At 44.1% G+C, this 25,130-nt stretch overlaps 1 protein-coding gene across 2 annotated transcripts in view; it reads left to right on the plus strand.

The window, feature by feature from the left end:
* LOC146007734 (rap1 GTPase-GDP dissociation stimulator 1-like) overlaps window positions 1-25,130 on the plus strand; it is a 116,350-nt gene that overhangs the window by 79,880 nt on the left and 11,340 nt on the right. For both annotated transcript variants that reach the window (XM_083146313.1, XM_083146314.1), the window contains exons 8-9: window positions 436-567; window positions 15,964-16,098. In XM_083146313.1, coding sequence (XP_083002439.1) covers window positions 436-567; window positions 15,964-16,098 — 267 coding nt within the window. The remainder of the gene's footprint in view (window positions 1-435; window positions 568-15,963; window positions 16,099-25,130) is intronic.

Below are 25,130 nucleotides of genomic sequence, written 5' to 3' on the forward strand. Positions count from 1 at the left end.
ACTCACTGCCCCATGCCGCAGCCCCTCAACAAAACTGCAGGAGACAGGAGCCATCAGAGGAGAGAGAGGGGGGGGGGGGTGAGGCCCTGAAAAAACTTGAGGCTCATGGGGAGGAAGGGTTCCAATACCGGTGGTTATGCGGCACGTGTAGAGAAATTTTACAGCAAGAGTAGAAACCCTACACCCAGAGGGCACCCTGACAGGAGGGCCTGGGGGCACTGACCCCCTCCCCCCTAATCTTGCTCTATGTACAAAGATGCAGCATTAGTCTGTTGTACCAGCCTTTCAGCTCCATGACAAGAACATTGAGGTATATTTGGCACAGCCCAGGGATAATTGCTCACATTTCTAAGCCAGGCCATTAGAACCTGTCCTTCAGTTGCCGCCTTCTTCTTTCACAATTATTTATTTTTCGTTTTTTTGTGTCATTTGCAGATGAGTCGATGCAAAAACTATTTGACAATGGCTGCGGTGTGGTCTACGAAAATATTCCTTTTTGGCTGACCTCTCGGCACACCCTACTTCAGATGACAGGAGCACTAGCCATTGCTAACTTTGCTAGAAATGGTAAAGTAATGTTACCTTTATGCACAGGCATGATTTCTACACACCAAGGTTAAACATGATGTAATTTCCCTTCTATACCTACTGAGATTTGTTAAAATTTCATGATAAACATAATGGATAGATTTTCTATGACAACTGAACTTGCTAAAGCAATATACCAGGGCTATATCTATACAGTAAATACTTTAATTTCCTTTCAGGAAAAAATCATCAATTATCAATTAAGGATTGAAAGGTGATGAAAGATAATATATACTTGCCAGTGTACTTTCCAGGATTCTTTGGCCCTAGTGCACACCAGGAGAAGTAGACAATACTCTTGGAGGCTTGATGATCCCATTTGTGACAAATGGGATCATCAAGGCCCCACCTCCTGTTTTAAAGTGCTGAAAATCTCTGCTTTGTATATCAGTGGAAGGGGCCATAATCATGTCCCCTACACGTCCCAAGTTTCCGATTAACAGGGTGAAAATGTCTAGGTTTTTAAATCACTAGGTTGACCACTAATGGTCTAAAGTGAGTAGGTTGACACCTAAAATAGTCGACAAGCAATAGGTTGACACTGTTATAGCCACGGTTGGCATCAAAGCTATGACCTCTGTATTGCGAGGCAGTAATGCTAACCACTGTTATTATTATTATTATTCTTTATCGATATGGTGCCACAAGGGAACTGTAGCGCCCAATTACAGAGTACATAAATGAGTAAGCAAAACAGAAACAGTGATTTACAGTTGAATACAATGGGTGTGGTATTGCGGTCTGACAGTCGGGATCCCAGCGGTCAGTATCCCGAAATTGGAATCCCGATTGCCGGTGCTCCGACAGGGGGACAAGCGCAAAGAAGCCCCTTGCGGGCTCAGTGGCTCGCTTCGCTTGCCACAGGTTGTAGTCTCCCTCTATAAAAATGGCACCTTCCATAATAAAAAACAAAATAAAACTATAAAAGCATTATTGAAGTCACACATATAGTCGCCCTGGAGTGGAAAGTTTCAATAAGGCCTCTATAACCACTTGAGTGACTGGCATGGCTATGGGGTCCAATGTGGCTCAGGTCTGCAAGGAAGGAGGCTGCATGCACCAATTCTGATACAATTCCCTGGCCATTAGTGACCCTCTCTGCCTGGCCTGCCAAGGCATATGGCCCCACAAAATTTTCAATAACTCAAAAGGTCAACATAACATAACCCCTTCCCGACATTTGACGTACATTTACGTCATGGTCGGGATGTACTTCCCGACACATGGCATAAATGTCATGTCATGACTTTAAACTGTCACTGCGTCTAGAGACGCAGTGACAGAGGGACGATGTCTGCTGTCCCTGACAGCAGACATGTCCCTGCATGCCCAGGGGGGGCTGCGATGCCGCCCCCCCGTCGGCGATCGCTGTGATTGGCTGTTCAGTGTGAACAGCCATTCACAGCGTTTTCCTGTGTTACCAGCGAATCAGACGCTCGGTAACACAGGTGTCAATCACCGCCGGGCGTCAGGGGACATGAGGGGGTCATCGGTGACGACGACACCTCACCCCACCTGCCCCCAAGGCTGTGATTGGTCCGTGGGACCCACGGACCAATCACAGCCAAGGCGCGACATTTAAACTAACGGTGACTGCGCTGCAGACGCCATTCCGGTCTGGAATTGCGTGCAGAGCGGTCACCGTGCCTATCTGCCGTGATACTGACCTGATCCTTGCAAATACTTACCTGATCCTTGCAAATACCTTACCTGATCACCTGATCACTGCTTGTAGCGTGCTGGATGCTTCCTGGATCTGACTTCTTGTGACTTCCTGCTGCTGCTGCAGTGTGATAGAGAGATAGAGAGAGATAGAGAGAGAGATAGAGAGAGATAGAGAGAGATAGAGAGAGATAGAGAGATAGTGACAGAGTGCTATATTTTGTGTCTGCTACCCCCCCTTTTTGGGGGTGCAGGTTTTTTTTATATATATATATATAACTGTCAGTGCTGCTGCTGCAGTGTCATAGAGTGATAGATAGTGATAGATAGTGAGAGATAGAGAGATAGTGATAGAGAGTGCTATATTTTGTGTCTGCTACCCCCCCTTTTTGGGGCTGCAGGCTTTTTTTATATATATAACTGTCAGTGCTGCTGCTGCAGTGTCATAGAGTGATAGATAGTGATAGATAGTGAGAGATAGAGAGATAGTGATAGAGAGTGCTATATTTTGTGTCTGCTACCCCCCCTTTTTGGGGCTGCAGGTTTTTTTTTTATATATATATAACTGTCAGTGCTGCTGCTGCAGTGTCATAGAGTGATAGATAGTGAGAGATAGAGAGATAGATAGAGAGAGATAGATAGAGAGAGATAGTGACAGAGAGTGATAGAGAGTGCTATATTTTGTGTCTGCTACCCCCCCCCCCTTTTGTGCTGATCAGTATATCTGTGCTGATCAGCAACTTTTTGGGGGTGCAGGGTTTTTTTTTTTATATATACCTGCCAGTTGCACCAAAGGTTGTGCACCTGCTGCCCCTCACTGGTAATCAGTGTCGCATCACTGATCACCTTTTTTTTTTTTTTTGAGGGTGCTGTGGGGTCTTTTTTTTATTTTTTTTGATCAAATTTTTTTGATCAAATTCCTGTTGCCTTTGAGCGCTGTTCAGTGACGGACGTTACTGACCAACATCTGTGCTCAATTTTTGGCACAGGACCTTTTTTTTTTTTTTTTTTTTTTTTCTGCACTACATACACACTACACACTACATACTACATTGAAATAAAGTTTGTACCCCCCCTACACTATACACGTGTTGAAACATTTCACTACCAGAAACACAAAAATAAAAATGGCATCCCAAATGTCATCCCAAATGTCATCCCAAATGTCATCCCAGTCATCCCGAAGAATGTATTCAGTGGAGGAGGCATATGCCATGCTTGCCTCTGACTCTGACACAGCCAGTGAGGCAAGCGGGGAATTTGAAGGATTCATCTTAAACTCCTCTTCCTCCTCTAGTGATGAGGGACCCCCTCAAAGACGCCCCCGTAGAGCAGCTGAGACCCCCCCCCCCAATAATTGATCTCGAATGGACCCCACCACCAGACAATTTTGAGCCCCAGGTTCCTGAGTTTTTGGCCATCCCAGGAATCCAATTTGATTCAACAGGTCTCAGAGAAATTGACTTTTTCAAATTATTTTTATCTGATGATTTTATAAATTTAATGGTGGACCAAACTAATTTATATGCCCAGCAGTTTATTGCTCAAAACCCCACGTCATCATTTGCTAGGTGGACCCCTGTAGATGCAGTAGAGATGATGACGTTTTGGGGTCTGGTGTTTCATATGGGCATAGTAAAAAAGCCAGAAATTAGGCAATATTGGAGTACAGATGTTCTGTACAGCACCCCACTTTACCGTATGGCCATGACTCGGAATCGTTTTGAGTTAATCCTTACATTTTTGCATTACAACGATAATGCACAAGTGCCCACCCAGAGATGATCCCACCTTTGACCGGCTATTCAAAGTCAGGCCGGTCATTGATCACTTCAGTGCCAAATTTGAAGAGATGTACATCCCAGATAAATTCATTTGCATAGACGAGTCCCTTATACATTTTAAAGGAAGGGTTAAATTCCGCCAGTACCTTCCCAGTAAGAGGGCAAGGTATGGCATAAAAATGTATAAGCTGTGTGAAAGCACCTCAGGGTACACCCACAGGTTTAGGGTATATGAAGGGAAGGATTCAAGAATTGAACCGCCAGAATGCCCCCCCTCCCTCGTAGGTGTTAGTGGAAAAATTGTCTGGGATTTAGTGCACCCCTTCCTGGATAAAGGTTATCACCTCTATGTGGATAACTTTTACACCAGCATCCCCCTGTTTAAGGCCCTTGGTTCAAGAGGTACAGCAGCTTGCGGTACTGTGCGCAAGAACCAAAGAGGCCTCCCAAAAACGCACATTGCCCAAGTAATGAGAAGGGGTGAAAGCAGGGGAATATGCACCGAAAATATGTTGTTGGTCAAATATAAGGACAAGAGGGATGTCCTTATACTGACAACAATTCACGGAGACAGTACCACCTCCGTCCCTGTACGAGGTACCAGTACCCACACCTCAAAACCTAATTGTATCCTGGATTACAATAGGTACATGGGCGGAGTGGATCTTTCAGATCAGGTACTGAAGCCGTACAGTGCCCTGCGGAAAACAAAAATCTGGTACAAGAAGCTGGCCGTGTATATCATCCAGATGGCACTGTATAACGCTTACGTGCTATTCCGTTCTACCAGCCAGAGGGGGACATTTATGCACTTTCAAGAGGAAGTCATAAAGGGCCTAATATTTGGGAACCAGCAGGCAGAGGGCCCCAGTACTTCTAGTACTGGCCCCCGTATTGTACCAGGGCAGCATTTTCCTGATGAAATCCCCTCCACTGGAAAAAAGGGCAGGACACAAAAAAGGTGCAAAGTTTGCTATAAAAAGGGAATAAGAAAGCAAACTATTTTCCAGTGTGACACTTGCCCCGACAAACCCGGCCTATGTATAAAGGAGTGTTTTAAAATATACCACACATCTATGGATTATTAGGTTCATCATTTCACCGTGCTTCGGGGGTCTTGCTAATGCCACATAGCACCCACCATTCATTCCACCAGAATCTGAGCCGCAAAATCCAAAAATCACTCCTTCCCTTCTGAGTCCTGCCATGCACCCAACTGGTATTTTTTGGTCACATGTGAGGCATTGCCGTACTCGGGAGAAATTGGGGCACAGATTTTGGGGTGCTTTTTCTCCTTCATACCTTATGAAAATGACAAATTTTGAGCCAGAACTGCATTTTTGTGTAAAAAAATGTAATTTTTCATTTTCACTGCCCAGTTGTATCAAAATTGGTGAAACCCCTGGGGGTTTGAAATGTACACTATACCCCTAGATGAATTCCCTGAGGGGTGTAGTTTGCAAAATGGGGTCAATTGTGGGGGGGTTCCACTGTATTGGTGCTTCGGGGGTCTTGCTAATGCGACATAGCACCCACCAAAATTCCACCAGAATCTGAGCTGCAAAATCCAAATATCACTCCTTCCCTTCTGAGTCCTGCCATTTTTTGGTCACACATGAAGCATTGCCGTACTCGGGAGAAATTGGGGCACAGATTTTGGGGTGCTTTTTCTCCTTCATACCTTATGAAAATGAAAAATTTTGAGCCAGAACTGCATTTGTGTAAAAAAATGTAATTTTTCATTTTTACTGCCCAGTTGTATCAAAATTGGTGAAACCCCTGGGGCTTTGAAATGTACACTATACCCCTAGATGAATTCCCTGAGGGGTGTAGTTTGCAAAATGGGGTCACTTGTGGGGGGGTTCCACTGTATTGGTGCTTCGGGGGTCTTGCTAATGCGACATAGCACCCACCAAAATTCCACCAGAATCTGAGCTGCAAAATCCAAATATCACTCCTTCCCTTCTGAGTCCTGCCATTTTTTGGTCACACATGAAGCATTGCCGTACTCGGGAGAAATTGGGTCACAGATTTTGGGGTGCTTTTTCTCCTTCATACCTTATGAAAATGAAAAATTTTGAGCCAGAACTGCATTTTTGTGTAAAAAAATCTAATTTTTCATTTTCACTGCCCAGTTGTATCAAAATTGGTGAAACCCCTGGGGGTTTGAAATGTACACTATACCCCTAGATGAATTCCCTGAGGGGTGTAGTTTGCAAAATGGGGTCACTTGTGGGGGGGTTCCACTGTATTGGTGCTTTTCGGGTCTTGCTAATGCGACATAGCACCCACCAACATTCCACCACCAAAAATCACTCCTTCCCTTCTGAGTCCTGCCATGCACCCAACTGGTATTTTTTGGTCACATATGAGGCATTGCCATACTCGGGAGAAATTGGGGCACAGATTTTGGGGTGCTTTTTCTCCTTCATACCTTATGAAAATGAAAAATTTGGAGCCAGAACAGCATTTTTGTGTAAAAAATTTAATTTTTCAGTTGCACAGCCCAGTTGTATCAAAATTGGTGAAACCCCTGGGGGTTTGAAATGTACACTATACCCCTAGATGAATTCCCTGAGGGGTGTAGTTTGCAAAATGGGGTCACTTGTGGGGGGGTTCCACTGTATTGGTGCTTCGGGGGTCTTGCTAATGCGACATAGCACCCACCAACATTCCACCAGAATCTGAGCTGCAAAATCCAAAAATCACTCCTTCCCTTCTGAGTCCTGCCATGCACCCAACTGGTATTTTTTGGTCACATGTGAGGCATTGCCATACTCGGGTGAAATTGGGGCACAGATTTTGGGGTGCTTTGTCTCCTTCATTCCTTGTGAAAATGAAAAATTTTGAGCCAGAACTGCATTTTTGTGTAAAAAATGTAATTTTTCAGTTGCACAGCCCAGTTGTATCAAAATTGGTGAAACCCCTGGGGGTTTGAAATGTACACTATACCCCTAGATGAATTCCCTGAGGGGTGTAGTTTGCAAAATGGTGTCACTTGTGGGGGGGGTTCCACTGTATTGGTGCTTGGGGGGTCTTGCTAATGCGACATAGCACCCACCAACATTCCACCAGAATCTGAGCTGCAAAATCCAAAAATCACTCCTTCCCTTCTGAGTCCTGCCATGCACCCAACTGGTATTTTTTGGTCACATGTGAGGCATTGCCGTACTCGGGAGAAATTGGGGCACAGATTTTGGGGTGCTTTTTCTCCTTCATTCCTTGTTAAAATGACAAATTTTGAGCCAGAACTGCATTTTTGTGTAAAAAAATTTAATTTTTCATTTTCACTGCCCAGTTGTATCAAAATTGGTGAAACCCCTGGGGGTTTGAAATGTACACTATACCCCTAGATGAATTCCCTAAGGGGTGTAGTTTGCAAAATGGGGTCACTTGTGGGGGGGTTCCACTGTATTGGTGCTTTGGGGGTCTTGCTAATGCGACATAGCACCCACCAACATTCCACCACCAAAAATCACTCCTTCCCTTCTGAGTCCTGCCATGCACCCAACTGGTATTTTTTGGTCACATGTGAGGCATTGCCATACTCGGGAGAAATTGGGGCACAGATTTTGGGGTGCTTTGTCTCCTTCATTCCTTGTGAAAATGAAAAATTTTGAGCCAGAACTGCATTTTTGTGTAAAAAATGTAATTTTTCAGTTGCACAGCCCAGTTGTATCAAAATTGGTGAAACCCCTGGGGGTTTGAAATGTACACTATACCCCTAGATGAATTCCCTGAGGGGTGTAGTTTGCAAAATGGGGTCACTTGTGGGGGGGTTCCACTGTATTGGTGCTTCGGGGGTCTTGCTAATGCGACATAGCACCCACCAAAATTCCACCAGAATCTGAGCTGCAAAATCCAAATATCACTCCTTCCCTTCTGAGTCCTGCCATTTTTTGGTCACACATGAAGCATTGCCGTACTCGGGAGAAATTGGGTCACAGATTTTGGGGTGCTTTTTCTCCTTCATACCTTATGAAAATGAAAAATTTTGAGCCAGAACTGCATTTTTGTGTAAAAAAATCTAATTTTTCATTTTCACTGCCCAGTTGTATCAAAATTGGTGAAACCCCTGGGGGTTTGAAATGTACACTATACCCCTAGATGAATTCCCTGAGGGGTGTAGTTTGCAAAATGGGGTCACTTGTGGGGGGGTTCCACTGTATTGGTGCTTTTCGGGTCTTGCTAATGCGACATAGCACCCACCAACATTCCACCACCAAAAATCACTCCTTCCCTTCTGAGTCCTGCCATGCACCCAACTGGTATTTTTTGGTCACATATGAGGCATTGCCATACTCGGGAGAAATTGGGGCACAGATTTTGGGGTGCTTTTTCTCCTTCATACCTTATGAAAATGAAAAATTTGGAGCCAGAACAGCATTTTTGTGTAAAAAATGTAATTTTTCAGTTGCACAGCCCAGTTGTATCAAAATTGGTGAAACCCCTGGGGGTTTGAAATGTACACTATACCCCTAGATGAATTCCCTGAGGGGTGTAGTTTGCAAAATGGGGTCACTTGTGGGGGGGTTCCACTGTATTGGTGCTTCGGGGGTCTTGCTAATGCGACATAGCACCCACCAACATTCCACCAGAATCTGAGCTGCAAAATCCAAAAATCACTCCTTCCCTTCTGAGTCCTGCCATGCACCCAACTGGTATTTTTTGGTCACATGTGAGGCATTGCCATACTCGGGTGAAATTGGGGCACAGATTTTGGGGTGCTTTGTCTCCTTCATTCCTTGTGAAAATGAAAAATTTTGAGCCAGAACTGCATTTTTGTGTAAAAAATGTAATTTTTCAGTTGCACAGCCCAGTTGTATCAAAATTGGTGAAACCCCTGGGGGTTTGAAATGTACACTATACCCCTAGATGAATTCCCTGAGGGGTGTAGTTTGCAAAATGGTGTCACTTGTGGGGGGGGTTCCACTGTATTGGTGCTTGGGGGGTCTTGCTAATGCGACATAGCACCCACCAACATTCCACCAGAATCTGAGCTGCAAAATCCAAAAATCACTCCTTCCCTTCTGAGTCCTGCCATGCACCCAACTGGTATTTTTTGGTCACATGTGAGGCATTGCCGTACTCGGGAGAAATTGGGGCACAGATTTTGGGGTGCTTTTTCTCCTTCATTCCTTGTTAAAATGACAAATTTTGAGCCAGAACTGCATTTTTGTGTAAAAAAATTTAATTTTTCATTTTCACTGCCCAGTTGTATCAAAATTGGTGAAACCCCTGGGGGTTTGAAATGTACACTATACCCCTAGATGAATTCCCTAAGGGGTGTAGTTTGCAAAATGGGGTCACTTGTGGGGGGGTTCCACTGTATTGGTGCTTTGGGGGTCTTGCTAATGCGACATAGCACCCACCAACATTCCACCACCAAAAATCACTCCTTCCCTTCTGAGTCCTGCCATGCACCCAACTGGTATTTTTTGGTCACATGTGAGGCATTGCCATACTCGGGAGAAATTGGGGCACAGATTTTGGGGTGCTTTGTCTCCTTCATTCCTTGTGAAAATGAAAAATTTTGAGCCAGAACTGCATTTTTGTGTAAAAAATGTAATTTTTCAGTTGCACAGCCCAGTTGTATCAAAATTGGTGAAACCCCTGGGGGTTTGAAATGTACACTATACCCCTAGATGAATTCCCTGAGGGGTGTAGTTTGCAAAATGGGGTCACTTGTGGGGGGGTTCCACTGTATTGGTGCTTGGGGGGTCTTGCTAATGCGACATAGCACCCACCAACATTCCACCAGAATCTGAGCTGCAAAATCCAAAAATCACTCCTTCCCTTCTGAGTCCTGCCATGCACCCAACTGGTATTTTTTGGTCACATGTGAGGCATTGCCGTACTCGGGAGAAATTGGGGCACAGATTTTGGGGTGCTTTTTCTCCTTCATTCCTTGTTAAAATGACAAATTTTGAGCCAGAACTGCATTTTTGTGTAAAAAAATTTAATTTTTCATTTTCACTGCCCAGTTGTATCAAAATTGGTGAAACCCCTGGGGGTTTGAAATGTACACTATACCCCTAGATGAATTCCCTGAGGGGTGTAGTTTGCAAAATGGGGTCACTTGTGGGGGGGTTCCACTGTATTGGTGCTTTGGGGGTCTTGCTAATGCGACATAGCACCCACCAACATTCCACCAGAATCTGTGCTGCAAAATCCAAATATCAATCCTTCCAATCATCATCACTTGTGGGGGGGTTCCTAACTTTTAGCATCTTATGGTGCCTAGAAACCTACATGGTGCCTAAAAAATAATCTCATAAAAAGGAGGCTCCAAAATCAAGTAGGTGCTCCTTCTATTATGAAGCCTGTGGTTTGGTCAACGTGCACACTAGGGCCACATATAGGATATTTATGAAAACAAAAGAATTGGGGGAATCAATTTTTAGTCACATTTCTCTAGTAAAATGTACTGTGTTCCTTAGAAAAATGTATTAAAATTGCAAATCTGCAAAAAAAAAAAAAATGAAATTTTGAAATTTCACCTACACTTTGTTTTAATTCCTGTGAAACACCTAAAGGGTTAACAAACTTCCAAAATGCTGTTTTGAATACTGTGAGGGGTGCAGTTTTTGAAATGGCATCATTTATGGGGGTGTCTCACATACAAGTCCCTCAAAGTCACATCAGAACTGAACTGGTCCCTAAAAAAATCAGTGTTTGAAATTTTCTTGAAAATTTGAAAATTTGCTATTCATATTGTAAGCCTCCTAGTGTCCAAAAAAATTAAAAGGAAGTTGAAATAATGATGGAAACATAAAGTAGACATATGGTCTATGTTAGTTATTAACTATTTTGAGTGGTATGATTATTTGTCTCACAAGCAGAAAATTTAACATTTTGCAAATTGCTAAATTTTCCATTTTTTCCGACATTTTGGTATTTTTCACAAAAAAACACAGACTGTATCGACGAAAATTTACCACTAACTTGAAGTACAATGTGTCACGAAAAAACAATCTCAAAATCACTGGGATAAGTAAAAGCAAAAAAAAGTTATCCCCACTTAAGTGATACATGTCAGATTTGAAAAAAAGGGCTCTGTCAGGAAGGCAAAAACATGCTGTGTCAGGAAGGGGTTAATGGATGAATCTGATTTCACAAAGCGAACGGTTGACGACTGCACATGCGGTGAATAACGACAGAATATGTGTATGGTCTGTAAACGCTATCTCCTTGCAATGTGACTGTCAGGAAGCTGGCGTTTGGGGGGTCATTTTCTGGGTGTGTCAGAAAAACGCACGCATAGGCAGGTGCTTTTCAGGAGGGTCTTTGACGTCACCGCTGGCTAATTCTTCCCTGTCTCAGTTGCAGATGATTGTTAGCGTCAGACCTACTCACAATTGCACAGACTGCAAAATCCTTTTGGGAATTGCAAAATTCCCGAAAGGAATATGGATTTGCAAATGGATTGCAATTATCAATCCATTCACAATTTTGCAAGTGGTGTTTTCTCCTTCTGGGCCAGTTGTACTAAGCTTGAAAAGTGATAAAATAGAGAGTGATAAACCACCAGCCAATCAGCTGCTAATTGCCATGTCACAGGCGGTGTTTGAAAAATGGCAGGTAGGATCAGATTAGTTGGTGGTTTATCACTCTCCATTTTATCACTTTTCAAGGCATAGTACATCTCACCCTCTGTCCGGCCAGTAGCTTTCTCCTTGCAGTCCACTGCAAATTCTCGCATTAGCGATCCATGCTGAGTTAGGCCCCTCGTACAGTAATGCCTGGAAACAAGCTACATTAATGGGTGTTAACAAGCAGTGACAGCGCTTACCATTTAGAAGGAGGGGCCCCCCTCTCCGCTCCAGCAGCTGCTGCCCCCGCCGCGATCAACGTGCCGCCCTTCACGGGATCCCGGCCGCCGGTCCCCTGCACGAGGCCAGCTCATGCTCAGTTACTTCATACATGCTGCACATGCACTGGCCCAAGCCTCCATGGGCTGCCTTTGCAGCAGCCCCCGGAGGCTTAATCAGGTTCCTGGGTATGGCGCATGCGCAGAACCCGATTTGGGGCTGCCGCGCATTTGCGCACAGCAAGGCATCCCGGAGGGAGGGAACACTACCCAATGGAACTGCCTTGTGTATCTGGCAGGTCGGCCTTCCAATACAAAGTCACTGCCAGTCACATTGAAGGCAGAGCAGTCTCAAAGACTGCATCTGGCTTCACTTTAGGCAGAGACAGTGGCAGATTTTACCTGGGGGGCTGCAGCCGATAGGTAAAAACCGCCACTGTTAACAAGGCTATTAGGGGGAAATGGGAGAGCAATTGAATAAGCTACCTCCTGCTCCCCCCCCCCCAATTATCATGAGCAATTGAATTCTTCCCAAACAATATTTAGAAAATATTTGCATAGATAATCTGTAACCTGGAAAGAAAACAATTGTATTGGTTGTGTTTTAAGATTTGTACTTTCCATGCCATCTATGCAACCTTCTACTTTGCAATCTAATAGATCCTTTGAGCACTATAGTTTTCACTTGTAAGTTAAAAAGTAGTGACTGTGAATGAGGGCGGGAGGAGAACGATGTCCTCGTTTCTGCTTCTAACCTTCAGAGAATGATGAAGCATTCAACATCACAGCTGATAGATATGTCAGCATCTCTTCTATTGCTCCAAAAGGTTCTCACTTCCATTAGGATATCCCAACTGGACTAAGATTGAGCATCTGACATCTCCGCACAGAGAAGATTGAAAAGCTCGAATGTGCTAGTACTGGCGGCAATGTTTAAGGCATGGGGCAGATTAAAAGGCGATAGTGACAGACAAAAGAAAGAAAAATTGCTAGGTCATATATGTAGTGGAAGAAGGAGGAAAATGATGCAGACACACGCTCTCTAGACAGCTGCAATCTCGGTTTTATGATGGATCATTTTAGGGAATACCCAGGAAACAAAGTGAAAAGCCAGAGGCTGACACATTATAGGCAAAAATAATTGTCTCAGCTTAATACCTCGAAAGACTTTTGGCAAACGAATGAAGTGAAGTTAAATATTTGGAAATAAAAGTTTGGAATATTTATTAACAATTTTAGTTACGTTTTCTCCTGTCTCTCTGATTTTTTTTAAATTATACTGTTATTTGTGGACAATGAATGCAGATATGTGACCATACCACATTTCTATACACAAGAATAGCCATCATCAGGGCAGGGCCCTAGGGGTAGCACGGTTGCTGCCCTATGGCACTTGCTTCTGGCTAGCAGGGTGCTTGGACTGGCAAAATTTAGCCAGTATCGACAGGGCCATGTTAACATACTGTATAGGCACATTGGGCAGCTGCTCAGAGTCCCACAATTCTAGTGACCTCTGAGCAGGGGCAGGTGGTGGTCACATAACCATATTGGCGTGTCCACAGAAGTGTTGCACTTCCCAGTGCTGTGGTTCCACCACCTTCACACCATAACATAAATTGCTTTCTGGGCAGGGTGCATATATACAGTAGCACACACACACACACACACACACACCATTTTCCCTTCCTCTATAAACTTGCAAGATTAATTTTATCGCAGAGATTTTCCAGTACTGTACACAAATATCCTCCAGTGCAGGCCATAAATATTACGCAAAAATATTTTCAAGTTGCTAATTATATATTGTAAAGCTATCCCCAGAGGTGTCTCCAGAGGTGGGGATGCAGCTCAGTTCAAAATACAAATAGGGCATCCACACCCACTGCCAGTGAGTTAGTTTGGAATGGCAGTTAGGGAAGCCACACCAACTGCCACTATTTTAAATTTTGAACTGCACTGCAGCCCCACCATTGTCCTTTCACTTTTACACTTTCTAGCTAGTCCTGTTTGCATCAACATAATGGGGGAAATGTACTAAGATGGGAGTTCTATTTCACATGGGTTTTTACTACTGTCAACCAATCAGAATCTACTACTTATTTATTTAGCACCTTCTAGAAGATAATAGATACAATTAGTTTGGTTGCCCAGAGCAACATCCCATGTGAAATAGAACTAACATCTTAGAAGATTTCCCCTAATGTCTTCAGTTTCAAGAAGAGTAAGCCTAATTTAGATGTGGTTGGCGTTTCAATCATAAAGCAGCAGTGATAGCACTTTGGCCCTTATTCTGCTTCGTGCGGTACGGCCCGCGTGCGGCCGTACCGCCGATGTTTTTACTCTGCACATGCGCAGAGGTCAATCTGCGCATGTGCAGCCCCCTTCGCCGCAGACGTATTTCGTCCGCCGCAAAGGGGGCGTATAGGGGCGTGAGAGGCTTCATGCCCTCATTTCCCTATGTGTACGCCCCGCGTTTCATGGGCGTTCCCATGCAAACGCGGGGCGTATGCATGGTAATGAGGGCATGACGCAACTCATGGGGGCGGAAAGCTGACGTCGCCGGATGTCAGCTTTCAGCCCCCATACAAGCTACCACACGGACGATTGTCCGTGTGGTCTCAGCTTGCGGGAGCTGCCGGGGCGTGCGGACCTGCCTTCGATGGTCGACGACCATCGAATGCAGGGGGCAGCTCCCACCATGGTGGAGGCGTACGCCTCCACCATTTTTATGCGGATCGCCAGCCGTCCGTGTACGGACGGCCGTGGCGATCCGTAGGGTGGGCGGGGATTGGTTTGTGCGGCCGGAGCCCCGTGTGCGGCTCTGGCCGCACCAACCAGAATAAGGGCCAATGTTACAAGCACCACTGCTGCAGTGTTGCTCCAACCTGCATTCCAAAATGCAGAATTAGATCAGTGGACTCAACATAGAGTGGCTTCAGGCAGCCATGGTGCCATGAAAGTTGTCCATTGCAGAGGCCAGGAAGTTTCCGTGCAATGACAGAGATCCCTGCCCTCTGCCCCCCCCCCCACCCAACAGATGGCAGTAGACTGTCAATCACTGATAGTCCACTGGCATCTTGCATTGCAAGAACCCATATGGGCATGCACAGAAAAGGTCCTGCGCATGCAGTAAGTACTAATAATTGGTACTTGGTGGCAAAGAGAACAGCTCCAACTACATCTGACCTGTGCCCAATATCTGTACAATATGATAGTGATACCACCTAAGCAGAGAGCATTGCAAGTATATACAGATGGGGTAGGTCCCATCTTGGCAGGGGATGGCGAAGCCAGCCGCCATCCCCCACCAGTGCCATATCGATTGCGAGAAGGGGACGCGCGCGTGTCCCCTTCCGACGGCGCTTCCAGCCGCTCCCCCAGGTCACCGCCGGCTTGTCGGCGGTAACCCGGGGTCCCCGCCGCCTGGCCGCACCCCCCCCCCCCCATCCCTGTCCGTCTCCCTGAGGCGGAGACGGACAGGGTTCCCGTTGCCCCGCCGACGGAGATTGAGATGCGTGTGCGCGTGAGACGCACACGCGTCTCAGTCAGATGGCTGGCCAGGCTGCTGGCGGATCGCCAGCAGTGACGTTCTGGCGATTTGCCAGCAAGGAAGAGGCCTGCCCCATCTGTACCATAGAAACATAGAATTTGACGGCAGATAAGAACCACTTGGCCCATCTAGTCTGCCCCTTTTTTAAACATGTTACCTCAAACCATATTTGATCCTTATTTTTTTGTAAGGATATCAATATGCTTATCCCAAGCATGTATAAATTGTACTACTGTATTTGCGTCTACCACCTCTGATGGTAGGCTATTCCACTTATCTACTACTCTTTCTGTGAAGTAATTCTGCCTCACATTTCCCCTGAATCTTCCTCCCTCTAGTATCAGTGCATGTCCTCGTGTTCTGCTGCTCCTCTTCCTGTGAAGAATGTCTCCCACCTGTACCTTGTTAAAACCCTTGATATATTTGAAACCTTGTTAAAACCCTTGATATATTTGAAAATATTACCATTTATAGGGAATGGTTTGGTTGGGGGCTTACTTCTGATTGGTACATGCTTAACTATTGTATAGCAAAGCTTTCTTATTCACAATTGTTTCTTTTTTCCTCAGACACTAACTGTGTGCGGATGGTACAGCTGGGGGTAGTCCACAAACTTTTAGACCTGTTAGAAGAACATGTTGAGAATGGAGATGTGGCAGTTCAACATGCAGCTCTAAGTGCACTACGCAACCTTGCTATACCAGGTAATATAATACATTGTATGTCAGTGCAACTGCTAATTTCATAAAATATCTCATTAAATGAAAATAAAAAATACAAATTTAAATAAAATGGATACTTAATTTTGGGGAACCACCCCAGTAAGGCAGTCACTACTGGAGATTTTCTTGTTTCCAGCTGCTCCACCTCCTCCCTTCTTCTCTAGCCCCAGCCAGCAGCCCTTAGACGACCTTCTCTGCTAGCCTTCTCCTGTCCCATCCAGCAGCTCACAGGAGCCCTTCCCCATCTGCATATAACACATTGTTTGCTTACAGTGTTACAGGTGCTCGATAGCTTGGTGCAAGGCATCTGTGCATAAAAACCCCTGTATGTACATCCATTACTCGGCATCTATTGGCTGTCCCGATATCGCCAAAGCGGAAAACAAATTTTGGGCAGAGGGTGCTACTTGGGCTGGGGCCCCTATCACTAATGCACTATTGCTAACTTAGGACAAAAAGGCTTTTGCTTAATGATTGCTTAAAGAAAAATATAGATGGCCATAGCAATTCAATCCTCATTAATGGTAATTGGGATTAAGCTTTAATCCCATTTATAGTTAATGAGGATTGAATTGCTATGGCCATCTATACTTTTCTTAAAGTGATTTACTACAGAATATGTAATTAAGCAAAGGATAAAAATAGCAAATAAGGCTGCTAACAATTTATTGATATTTATGAAGATATAGACTCACTCATAAATGAATACTCTCCTGGATAGGCACAAGGGCTCTCTGAAAATTGTGTGCTGCTACTTGCACCCCAGAAGAGTAGAAAAGGCTTCTGGAACTGTCCACAGCCCCCCGCACCCTCTGTAGCTGTCCTTGAAACTGTAGTAGGGATGGCCACTACTATTGATGTTTTTTATTCAATGGTAGTGTTTTTACCATTCGATGACAACATTTGGGAAACATTTGATGGTGTTCCGATGGTGCACATGCGTGGCTGGGCTGATCATATAAATTTATATTCTATTGAATTCTTCTGATTAGATGGTTGGTGCCCATCACATCGAAAGATTAGATTGCGGAAGCCCAGCCATCATTTGATGGTGGGCTTCCGATATCCATCTGTAAACTGTACTGGGGAAGTGGATGCAATTTGCGTCATAAGGTGCCCACCCACCTTTACATTGCCTTGTATTAAATAGGAGGGATGACTGCCCCCTACGGCCCCATTCCGCCTACCTGTTGTACTGACCCAGCTTCTCTCTCTCGCATGGTGCAGCTAGAAAGTTGGTAAGAATAGACTCACAGGGTCTACAGAAAGGTGTCCCTTAAAATCACTAGTTGGCCAATATGCATGTTATTTATTGCTGAGCAGAATTCTGTAGATGATTATGTAGCATAAAAACATACATTTCCTGGAATAACCAAATTCCAGAGAGTTCTCCAGGATGCCCATTATCTTGGATTCTGCCCTCTTTATTTGTTAAGTGGCTGGGAGAAGAATTGATGACGGGATGTGCAGGGAAGCTAAAACATTGTGTGGGCCAGGGACTGGGGGAAGTGTGGCAGGTGGAGGGGATGCATGTAAGCCCAACCATGATGCAGTTGCCATGTATTATGCATTGCAACACCAAGAAGGTAGCATAGTTGTGCCAGTGCAGGAAATGTGGGTAAATCTCCCTTGTGCTCCCGAGACACACAGGTATACAAGTGTCGGGGTATCCTAGTCATCGCATGGTGAAATTGATATGGGGTAATTGTGTTACCAGAGGGCTATTCAAACATACTCGATTAGCAGGGATTTTGTTTCACCTGCCACAGACATGCGTAGCAAAATCCCCGAAAAACAGCCCAGTTTCTAGTGAAAACACACAGATTCAATTTAATTTGTGTTTTTTCGGGCTAAACTTTTTTTTTTTTTTTGGCTGTCCAAATTGAATAGCCCAAAATAAAAATATCTATGAAAAATTGTAGAATCTTTAGCTGCATAAAACCGTGGGCCAAATTGCAGAAAAGCTGGCCATTTACTTACACCTGGCGGGTTACGTCATGTGGCCGTATTGAAAAAGGACACATCTGTATACTCTTTAAATGACCCCATCTTCACTGCCGTGACTTGATAATTACACTGCAAGTCGCCTGTACTTACCAACCAATAATTTTGTTCAGTATGAACAGCCCATAACAACTATTATACCATTGTGTAAGTCATGCACCACATAAAGGGTTTTTTACAGCAAGTTTCATAGATATAGGTAAAACTTAGCAACCTACAGTATCAGACTCTCATTATTTACAATTTATAAAAATAAATTGGAGACATGTTGGGATGAGGATTACAGCAGATCTGTGCAGGTAACACGATCATGAAATAAATTCTAAATGTCTTTTAATCTCGCCAAACCGGAGCTACACAAATGGTCTAACCCAGTGGGGGAAAAAAGTTTGAACTAAAAAAAACAAAAAACTTTTGCTTACAAAATATAAAGCAGTCTAAAAAAACACACACAAAAAAACACAAAAAGTAAAAAAAAAAAAAAAAGGTCTCTTGAATGAAAGTGCATTAAATGATACATTACTGGCTGTTGACTACATCTATAACTTTGCACAGACGCCCCCACCCAGCATCTGATATTTTGAAGTGTTTACTGCAACAGTATTAAATGAATGACACATCGAGCAGAAGTGAACATTACTTATGTGGTGGATTTCTACTTTGAATTCACGCTCTCATGATAAATCGGACCAGCGTAATGTAATCTTTGATAGATCAAGCCAGCACTTCATCCTAAAATAGTTCACCCTGCTAGGAGATTGGCTGGTACCCTCGTTAGCTCAGCTGCCCAGAGAAAGAGTTAAAAAAAATGTAATATCCTGCAGGCACATAATGCTTTGGCATAGAGCTTTTTCCATTTGTTAAACTCAATTTAAGGATTTGCATGTATTGATTCCAAAACATTTTTATTGAATTATTGTCAGGTTTTGAAATACCCCCGAATCTATTAGGAGGACGGAAGATGGGAGGGAAGAAGAAAAAAAAAAGCATTAGAAGAGATTTTTCTTCTTGTAATCGGAAAATGCTGTAAGCAGGAGCGTTAAGCGAGTCATCCATCATATCCAACATAGCAGAAGGACACATGCAATGTAATCCATCAATTACCTTATGAAGCGTGCAGGAAAAATAATTACCAAATCCATGGCATTTTTTTTTTTTTTTTTTTAATAATAGCTCAGAGCTCGTACGGACAGGCCTGGGAATCGTAGATAGGAGGATATTTGCAGCAGGGGTCACTGCAGTAGAAAATGCTCTTTCATTGTCCACATAGTTATAACAAAAGAAGATACATGACCTGTACCTGGGCAGTGGGTAAACCGTGGTGTTTTGAATATAGATTTAGCATTATGAGGAATTGGACACAGACAGTAGGCGAGTAATAATTGGTCTGTTTCGCTTCAAAGGAAAATCATAAATAAAATTCCGTCCACGATGAACAAAAATAAAAAAAGACACGGAGTTGTAACGATCGTCAGATTGGTTGGTAATTTAAATGCGCACATTAAGATTTGTTCATCTCTGAAAAGCAATACATCTATTAGTAAATATAACAGCGCACCTACAGTGCTTTTCCTCTGCCCGCTGTACTGAGAACACAGAACTTAGAAAATGAGTTTTCCATTCTAATTAGCTAAAGAAACCAAATGTGCAATCGGGGGAATGGGGGCGAGCTGCAGCTCATTACAAATTATTTCTCTCTGAACATGATGGCTTGATAACAAAACAGACCTCATTTAAAGCCAAGACTTTGGAACACAACAATAAAAGCTGATTCCATAATTGCATCATTTTAAAGCACTTTCAACTTGCCTGAAAATAATCCTAGATCTAGAGCTAATCAATGCAAGTAGCTACACTGGCTTGCATATATATTTTTACAAGGAGATTGAAACACAATGAGGCACCTTCTAGCATTGAATAGGGTTATGCATGCCCTAGGTGGCTGAACAAATTAACTTCTGATCATTTGCACAGAGGTTGCTCTGCTTCAATACATTCTAACCATCAAAGCGAGTTTTTCTTTTCCTTTGGAACAATCTACATATATCATCTATACATGTCTAGCATCCAGGGGCGGATCCAGGATAAAATGACAGGGGGGGCACCATGATAAAAGAGGGTTTAGGTGGGGGAGGGCCAGTGTTAGTGGTGCCAGTGTACATGCTAAGAGAGCGGCAGAGAGAGGGTGGGAATGGGATTAAAATAGGCCATGGCATTTAAAGTACGCAGGCCCACCATGGCAACAAAAGTGAAGGATGTAGTTGTGCGCGTGCCGAAGGCGTGCTCTGGAAAAGGGGGTGTGGCCACTCAACAGGGGGCATGTCCTTGAGTGTAGTGTACAACACCATATACAACTTCTACACATTATGCAACAAAGTACTAGAGCCCATTATACTTGCCCCTTACACATGATGCCAAATGGAATGAGCCAAAATTCACATAATGCCACAGGGATTGTGTCAAAATTCACATAATGCCACACGGATTGAGCCAAAATTTACATAATAACACACGGATTGAGCCAAAATTCACATAATGCCAAATGGATTGAGCCAAAATTCACATAATGCCACATGGATTGTGTCAAAATTTACATAATGCCACATGGATTGTGTCAAAATTCACATAATGCCACACGGATTGAGCCAAAATTCACATAATGCCAAATGGATTGAGCCAAAATTCACATAATGCCACATGGATTGTGTCAAAATTCACATAATGCCACATGGATTGTGTCAAAATTCACATAATGCCACACGGATTGAGCCAAAATTCACATAATGCCAAATGGATTGAGCCAAAATTCACATAATGCCACATGGATTGTGTCAAAATTCACATAATGCCAAATGAATTGAGCCAAAATTCATATAATGCCTCACGGATTGAGCCAAATTCATAAAATGCCATATGGATTGAGCCAAAATTCACATAATGCCACAAGTATTGAGCCAAATTCATAAAATGCCACGTGGATTGAGCCAAAATTCACATAATGCCACATGGATTGAGCCAAAATTCACATAATGCCACACGGATTGAGCCAAATTCATAAAATGCCATATGGATTGAGCCAAAATTCACATAATGCCACACGGATTGAGCCAAAATTCACATAATGCCACACAGATTGAGCCAAAATTCACATAATGCCACACGGATTGAGACAAAATTCACATAATGCCACACGGATTGAGCCAGAATTCACATAATGCCACACAGATTAAGACAAAATTCATTGTCCACCAAAGGCGCGCATTAAACATTTACACCATAATGTCCATTGCACGTTAAGTTACACGGCATGATGTCCATTATGTATTATGCCAAACACCATAATGCCTATTAAAAATTATGCTACATACAGTAAGTGCTACTTATCTACATGCTCATTGCCAAGGGTTCCATGCTCATTGCCAGAGGTTCCATGCTCGTTGCCATGTGGGATTACATGCTCATTGCCAACGGGGAATACATGCTTGTGGTAAATGGGGGACAGCCGCCGCCAGGCAGAAGTGATAGCCACTGACAGTGGCAGAGCCTGGCTGTATTCCGAGCACTGCAGGTCCCAGCTATTTGAAATAATACCCATTTCACACCAGAAAATGCATTCCCAGGTTGGCCCCTTTTACACCAGCCTAGTCCCTGCATTTTCTGGTGTGAGGGGGAGAGAAAACCACCCCTCCCCCCCTTTAACCAGTTATCTCATTTAACCGGCTATATCTTCGGAACTAACTGACCCATTTACATGAGACAAGTATCATATTGAAGAACTTTTGAGTGGGCTTTGAATGATTTTGGTCCAGTAAAACTGGAACGTTTGGTTCCAGAGTAATCTGCCCTCAAAGAACATGAACAGCCATGAAATTACATTTCAAAAATAAAAAAAAAACGATTTACACGCTATATCTCTGGAACCGATTGACCGATATGGACCATCCTGGTATCATATTGAAGGCCCAGCGATTTGGAATTGAATAACATCAATCACAAGCTCCTGTGATGCCGGCGGGGAACTGGCAGCTGTCGGAACCGGGTGGGGGTCGGAATTGACGGGTCCCATGTTATCCTATGGGAAAAAATGTTACAGCTTTGCCAGGCGATATCTCCGGTTCCCGGGGGGCTAGAGACATGGGGCTGGGCTCGTTGGAAAGCTCTGGTCCTCATCTACAAAACTAATGACAGGGGGGGCACGTGCCCGGGTGCCCCCCCCTGAATCCGCCACTGCTAGCATCCGTTTGTGTGTCTCCAAAACACTGCCGTCTGTTGGCAGTGAGTGAAACTACATCTCTTTCTCGCTCATACATGCCCGAACACAGAGGCAATCACAAGGTAGCAGACTACCCTTCGAAGCCTTTGCTTCAAGCAGGCTTACTTATATATTTATTATACTTTTACACACAACTTTAAATTTTTCTGCACTTGTTACCACTGACTTTAATGCTTTATTGTTCTTTTGTGGTGTACTATAGCATAGTAATTTACTTAGATTGCACAATAAACACTAGAATATATAATTTGTATACAGGAAATAATAAAAAAAAAATATAGAAACAAATGTACATAAAGAAAAAAAGGACACCGGAGTATAGAGGACTATATGCACAATGCTGGATATTAGAAGGTAACACTATCACGGAGTCTGGTGGTTTGGAAACCCCACAGTGACTTTTTTTGGTGAGAAAGGAAACTTAAATGAATGACTCTTTATAATGATAAGCAACTGAGGGTCACTTGGGGTATAAAATTAAAGATATACACAATTTGTATCTAAATTCAGTCCGTAGCCTCCTGGCTTATTGGGAGTATAGGGCGGCGTCCTGGCTTAGAGATGTATGCAGATCTCATAAAACATATAGGGGGGGTATCCATCCCGACAACAGTGATCCTGGACCGGTTTCATTTTGCTCAACAGCATATCGCCATGCAGGATTCAATGTCCCGCTTGGTGATTGGTGAAAAAGGGGCGTGTCCGTGTAAATGGCCGTGGATTGGCGATATTCACGGCCGTTATCGACAAAACGGGTCCATTCTGTTGATCTGCCTCTTCAACGCTGTCGGGCAAGACCGCATTGAAAAGGTGCCAGCCACTATTTCCCGTCGGAAATAGCGACAGTGATAGTCTCTTAGCTAGTATAAAAAAGGGGTTGGTTTAACCCATATAATACTCACAGCACTGTTTTTTAGGGGTGAAAGTTTCTTGGGTTCTTTTATCTCTGGGTGAACCCACTGTGGTGCTCGTGCAGTAGATAGCGCGCCTGCTGACGGTTTTGAAGTGTGGCAGGTGGATAGGCTGTGCCGTATAAAGTATTTCTGGTGTCTGCCCGGGTTTAGGTGTCCGATGGTTTGAAATGTGCGTGCAGGTGGAAATGTCCATTGTAGTGTCTAGCGGCATGGACTGGCAATTGCCGTTTCTGTGGGTCAGGAGTGCAGGAGAGTAACCTTGGCGGCGTCTGCCCGGTCTGAAATATTGAAATATCTGAAAGGATATGAACTTCATTTAGCAAATATAATAAATGAAACATCTTGTTGAGCAATTAAATTACCTCAATCACTCCTAAAAGTACACTGCTCAAAAAAATAAAGGGAACACTAACATAACACATCCTAGATCTGAATGAATGAAATATTCTTATTAAATACTTTGTTCTTTACATAGTTGAATGTGCGGACAACAAAATCACACAAAAATTATCAATGGAAATCAAATGTATTAACCCATGGAGGTCTGGATTTGAAGTCCCACTCAAAATTAAAGTGGAAAAACACACTAAGGGCTGATCCAATTTTGATGTAATGTCCTTAAAACAAGTCAAAATGAGGCTCAGTAGTGTGCGTGGCCTCCACGTGCCTGTATGACCTCCCTACAATGCCTGGCCATGCTCCTGATGATGTGGCGGATGGTCTTCTGAGGGATTTCCTCCCAGACCTGGACTAAAGCATCTGCCAACTCCTGGACAGTCTGTGATGCAACGTGGCATTGGTGGATGGAGCGAGACATGATGTCCCAGATGTGCTCAATTGGATTCAGGTCCAGGGAACGGGACGGCCAATCCATAGCATCAATGCCTTCGTCTTGCAGGAACTGCTGACACACTCCAGCCACATGAGGTCTAGCATTGTCTTGCATTAGGAGGAACCCAAGGCCTACCGCACCAGCATATGGTCTCACAAGGTGTCAGGATCTCATCTCAGTACCTAATGGCAGTCAGACTACCTCTGGCGAGCACATGGAGGGTTGTGCTGCCCCCCCCCCAAAGAAACGCCACCACACACCATCACTGACCCACTGCCAAACTGATCATGCTGGAGGATGTTGCAGGCAGCATAACGTTCTCCTTGGCATCTCCAGACTCTGTCACATGCTCAGTGCAAACCTGTTTTCATCTGTGAAGAGCACAGGCGAATTCAGTGGCGAATTTGCCAATCTTGGTGTTCTCTGACATATGCCAAACATCCTGCACGGTGTTGGGCTGTAAGCACAACCCCCACCTGTGGACATTGGGCCCTCATACCACCCTCATGGAGTCTGTTTCTTACCGTTTGAGTGGACACATGCGCATTTGTGGTCTGCTGGAGGTCATTTTGCAGGGCTCTGGCAGTGCTCCTCCTGTTCCTCCTTGCACAAAGGCGGAGGTAGCGGTCCTGCTGCTGGGCTGTTGCCCTCCTATAGCCTTCTCCACGTCTCCTGATGTACTGGCCTGTCTCCTGGTAGCACCTCCATGTTTTGGACACTATGATGACAGACGAAGCATACCTTCTTGCCACAGCTCACATAGATGTGCCATTCTGGATGAGCTGCACTACCTGAGCCACTTGTGTGGGATGTAGACTCAGTCTTATACTACCACTAGAGCGAACGCACCGCCAGCTTTCAAAAATGACCAAAACATCAGCCAGAAAGCATAGGAGCTGAGAAGTGGTCTGTGGTTACCACCGGCAGAACAACTCCTTTATTGGGGGTGTCTTGCTAATTTCCACCTGTTGTCTATTCCATTTGCACAACA

The sequence above is a fragment of the Crinia signifera genome, chromosome 6 (assembly GCF_055691185.1).
Source record: "Crinia signifera chromosome 6, ASM5569118v1, whole genome shotgun sequence".
Lineage (NCBI taxonomy): Eukaryota > Metazoa > Chordata > Amphibia > Anura > Myobatrachidae > Crinia > Crinia signifera.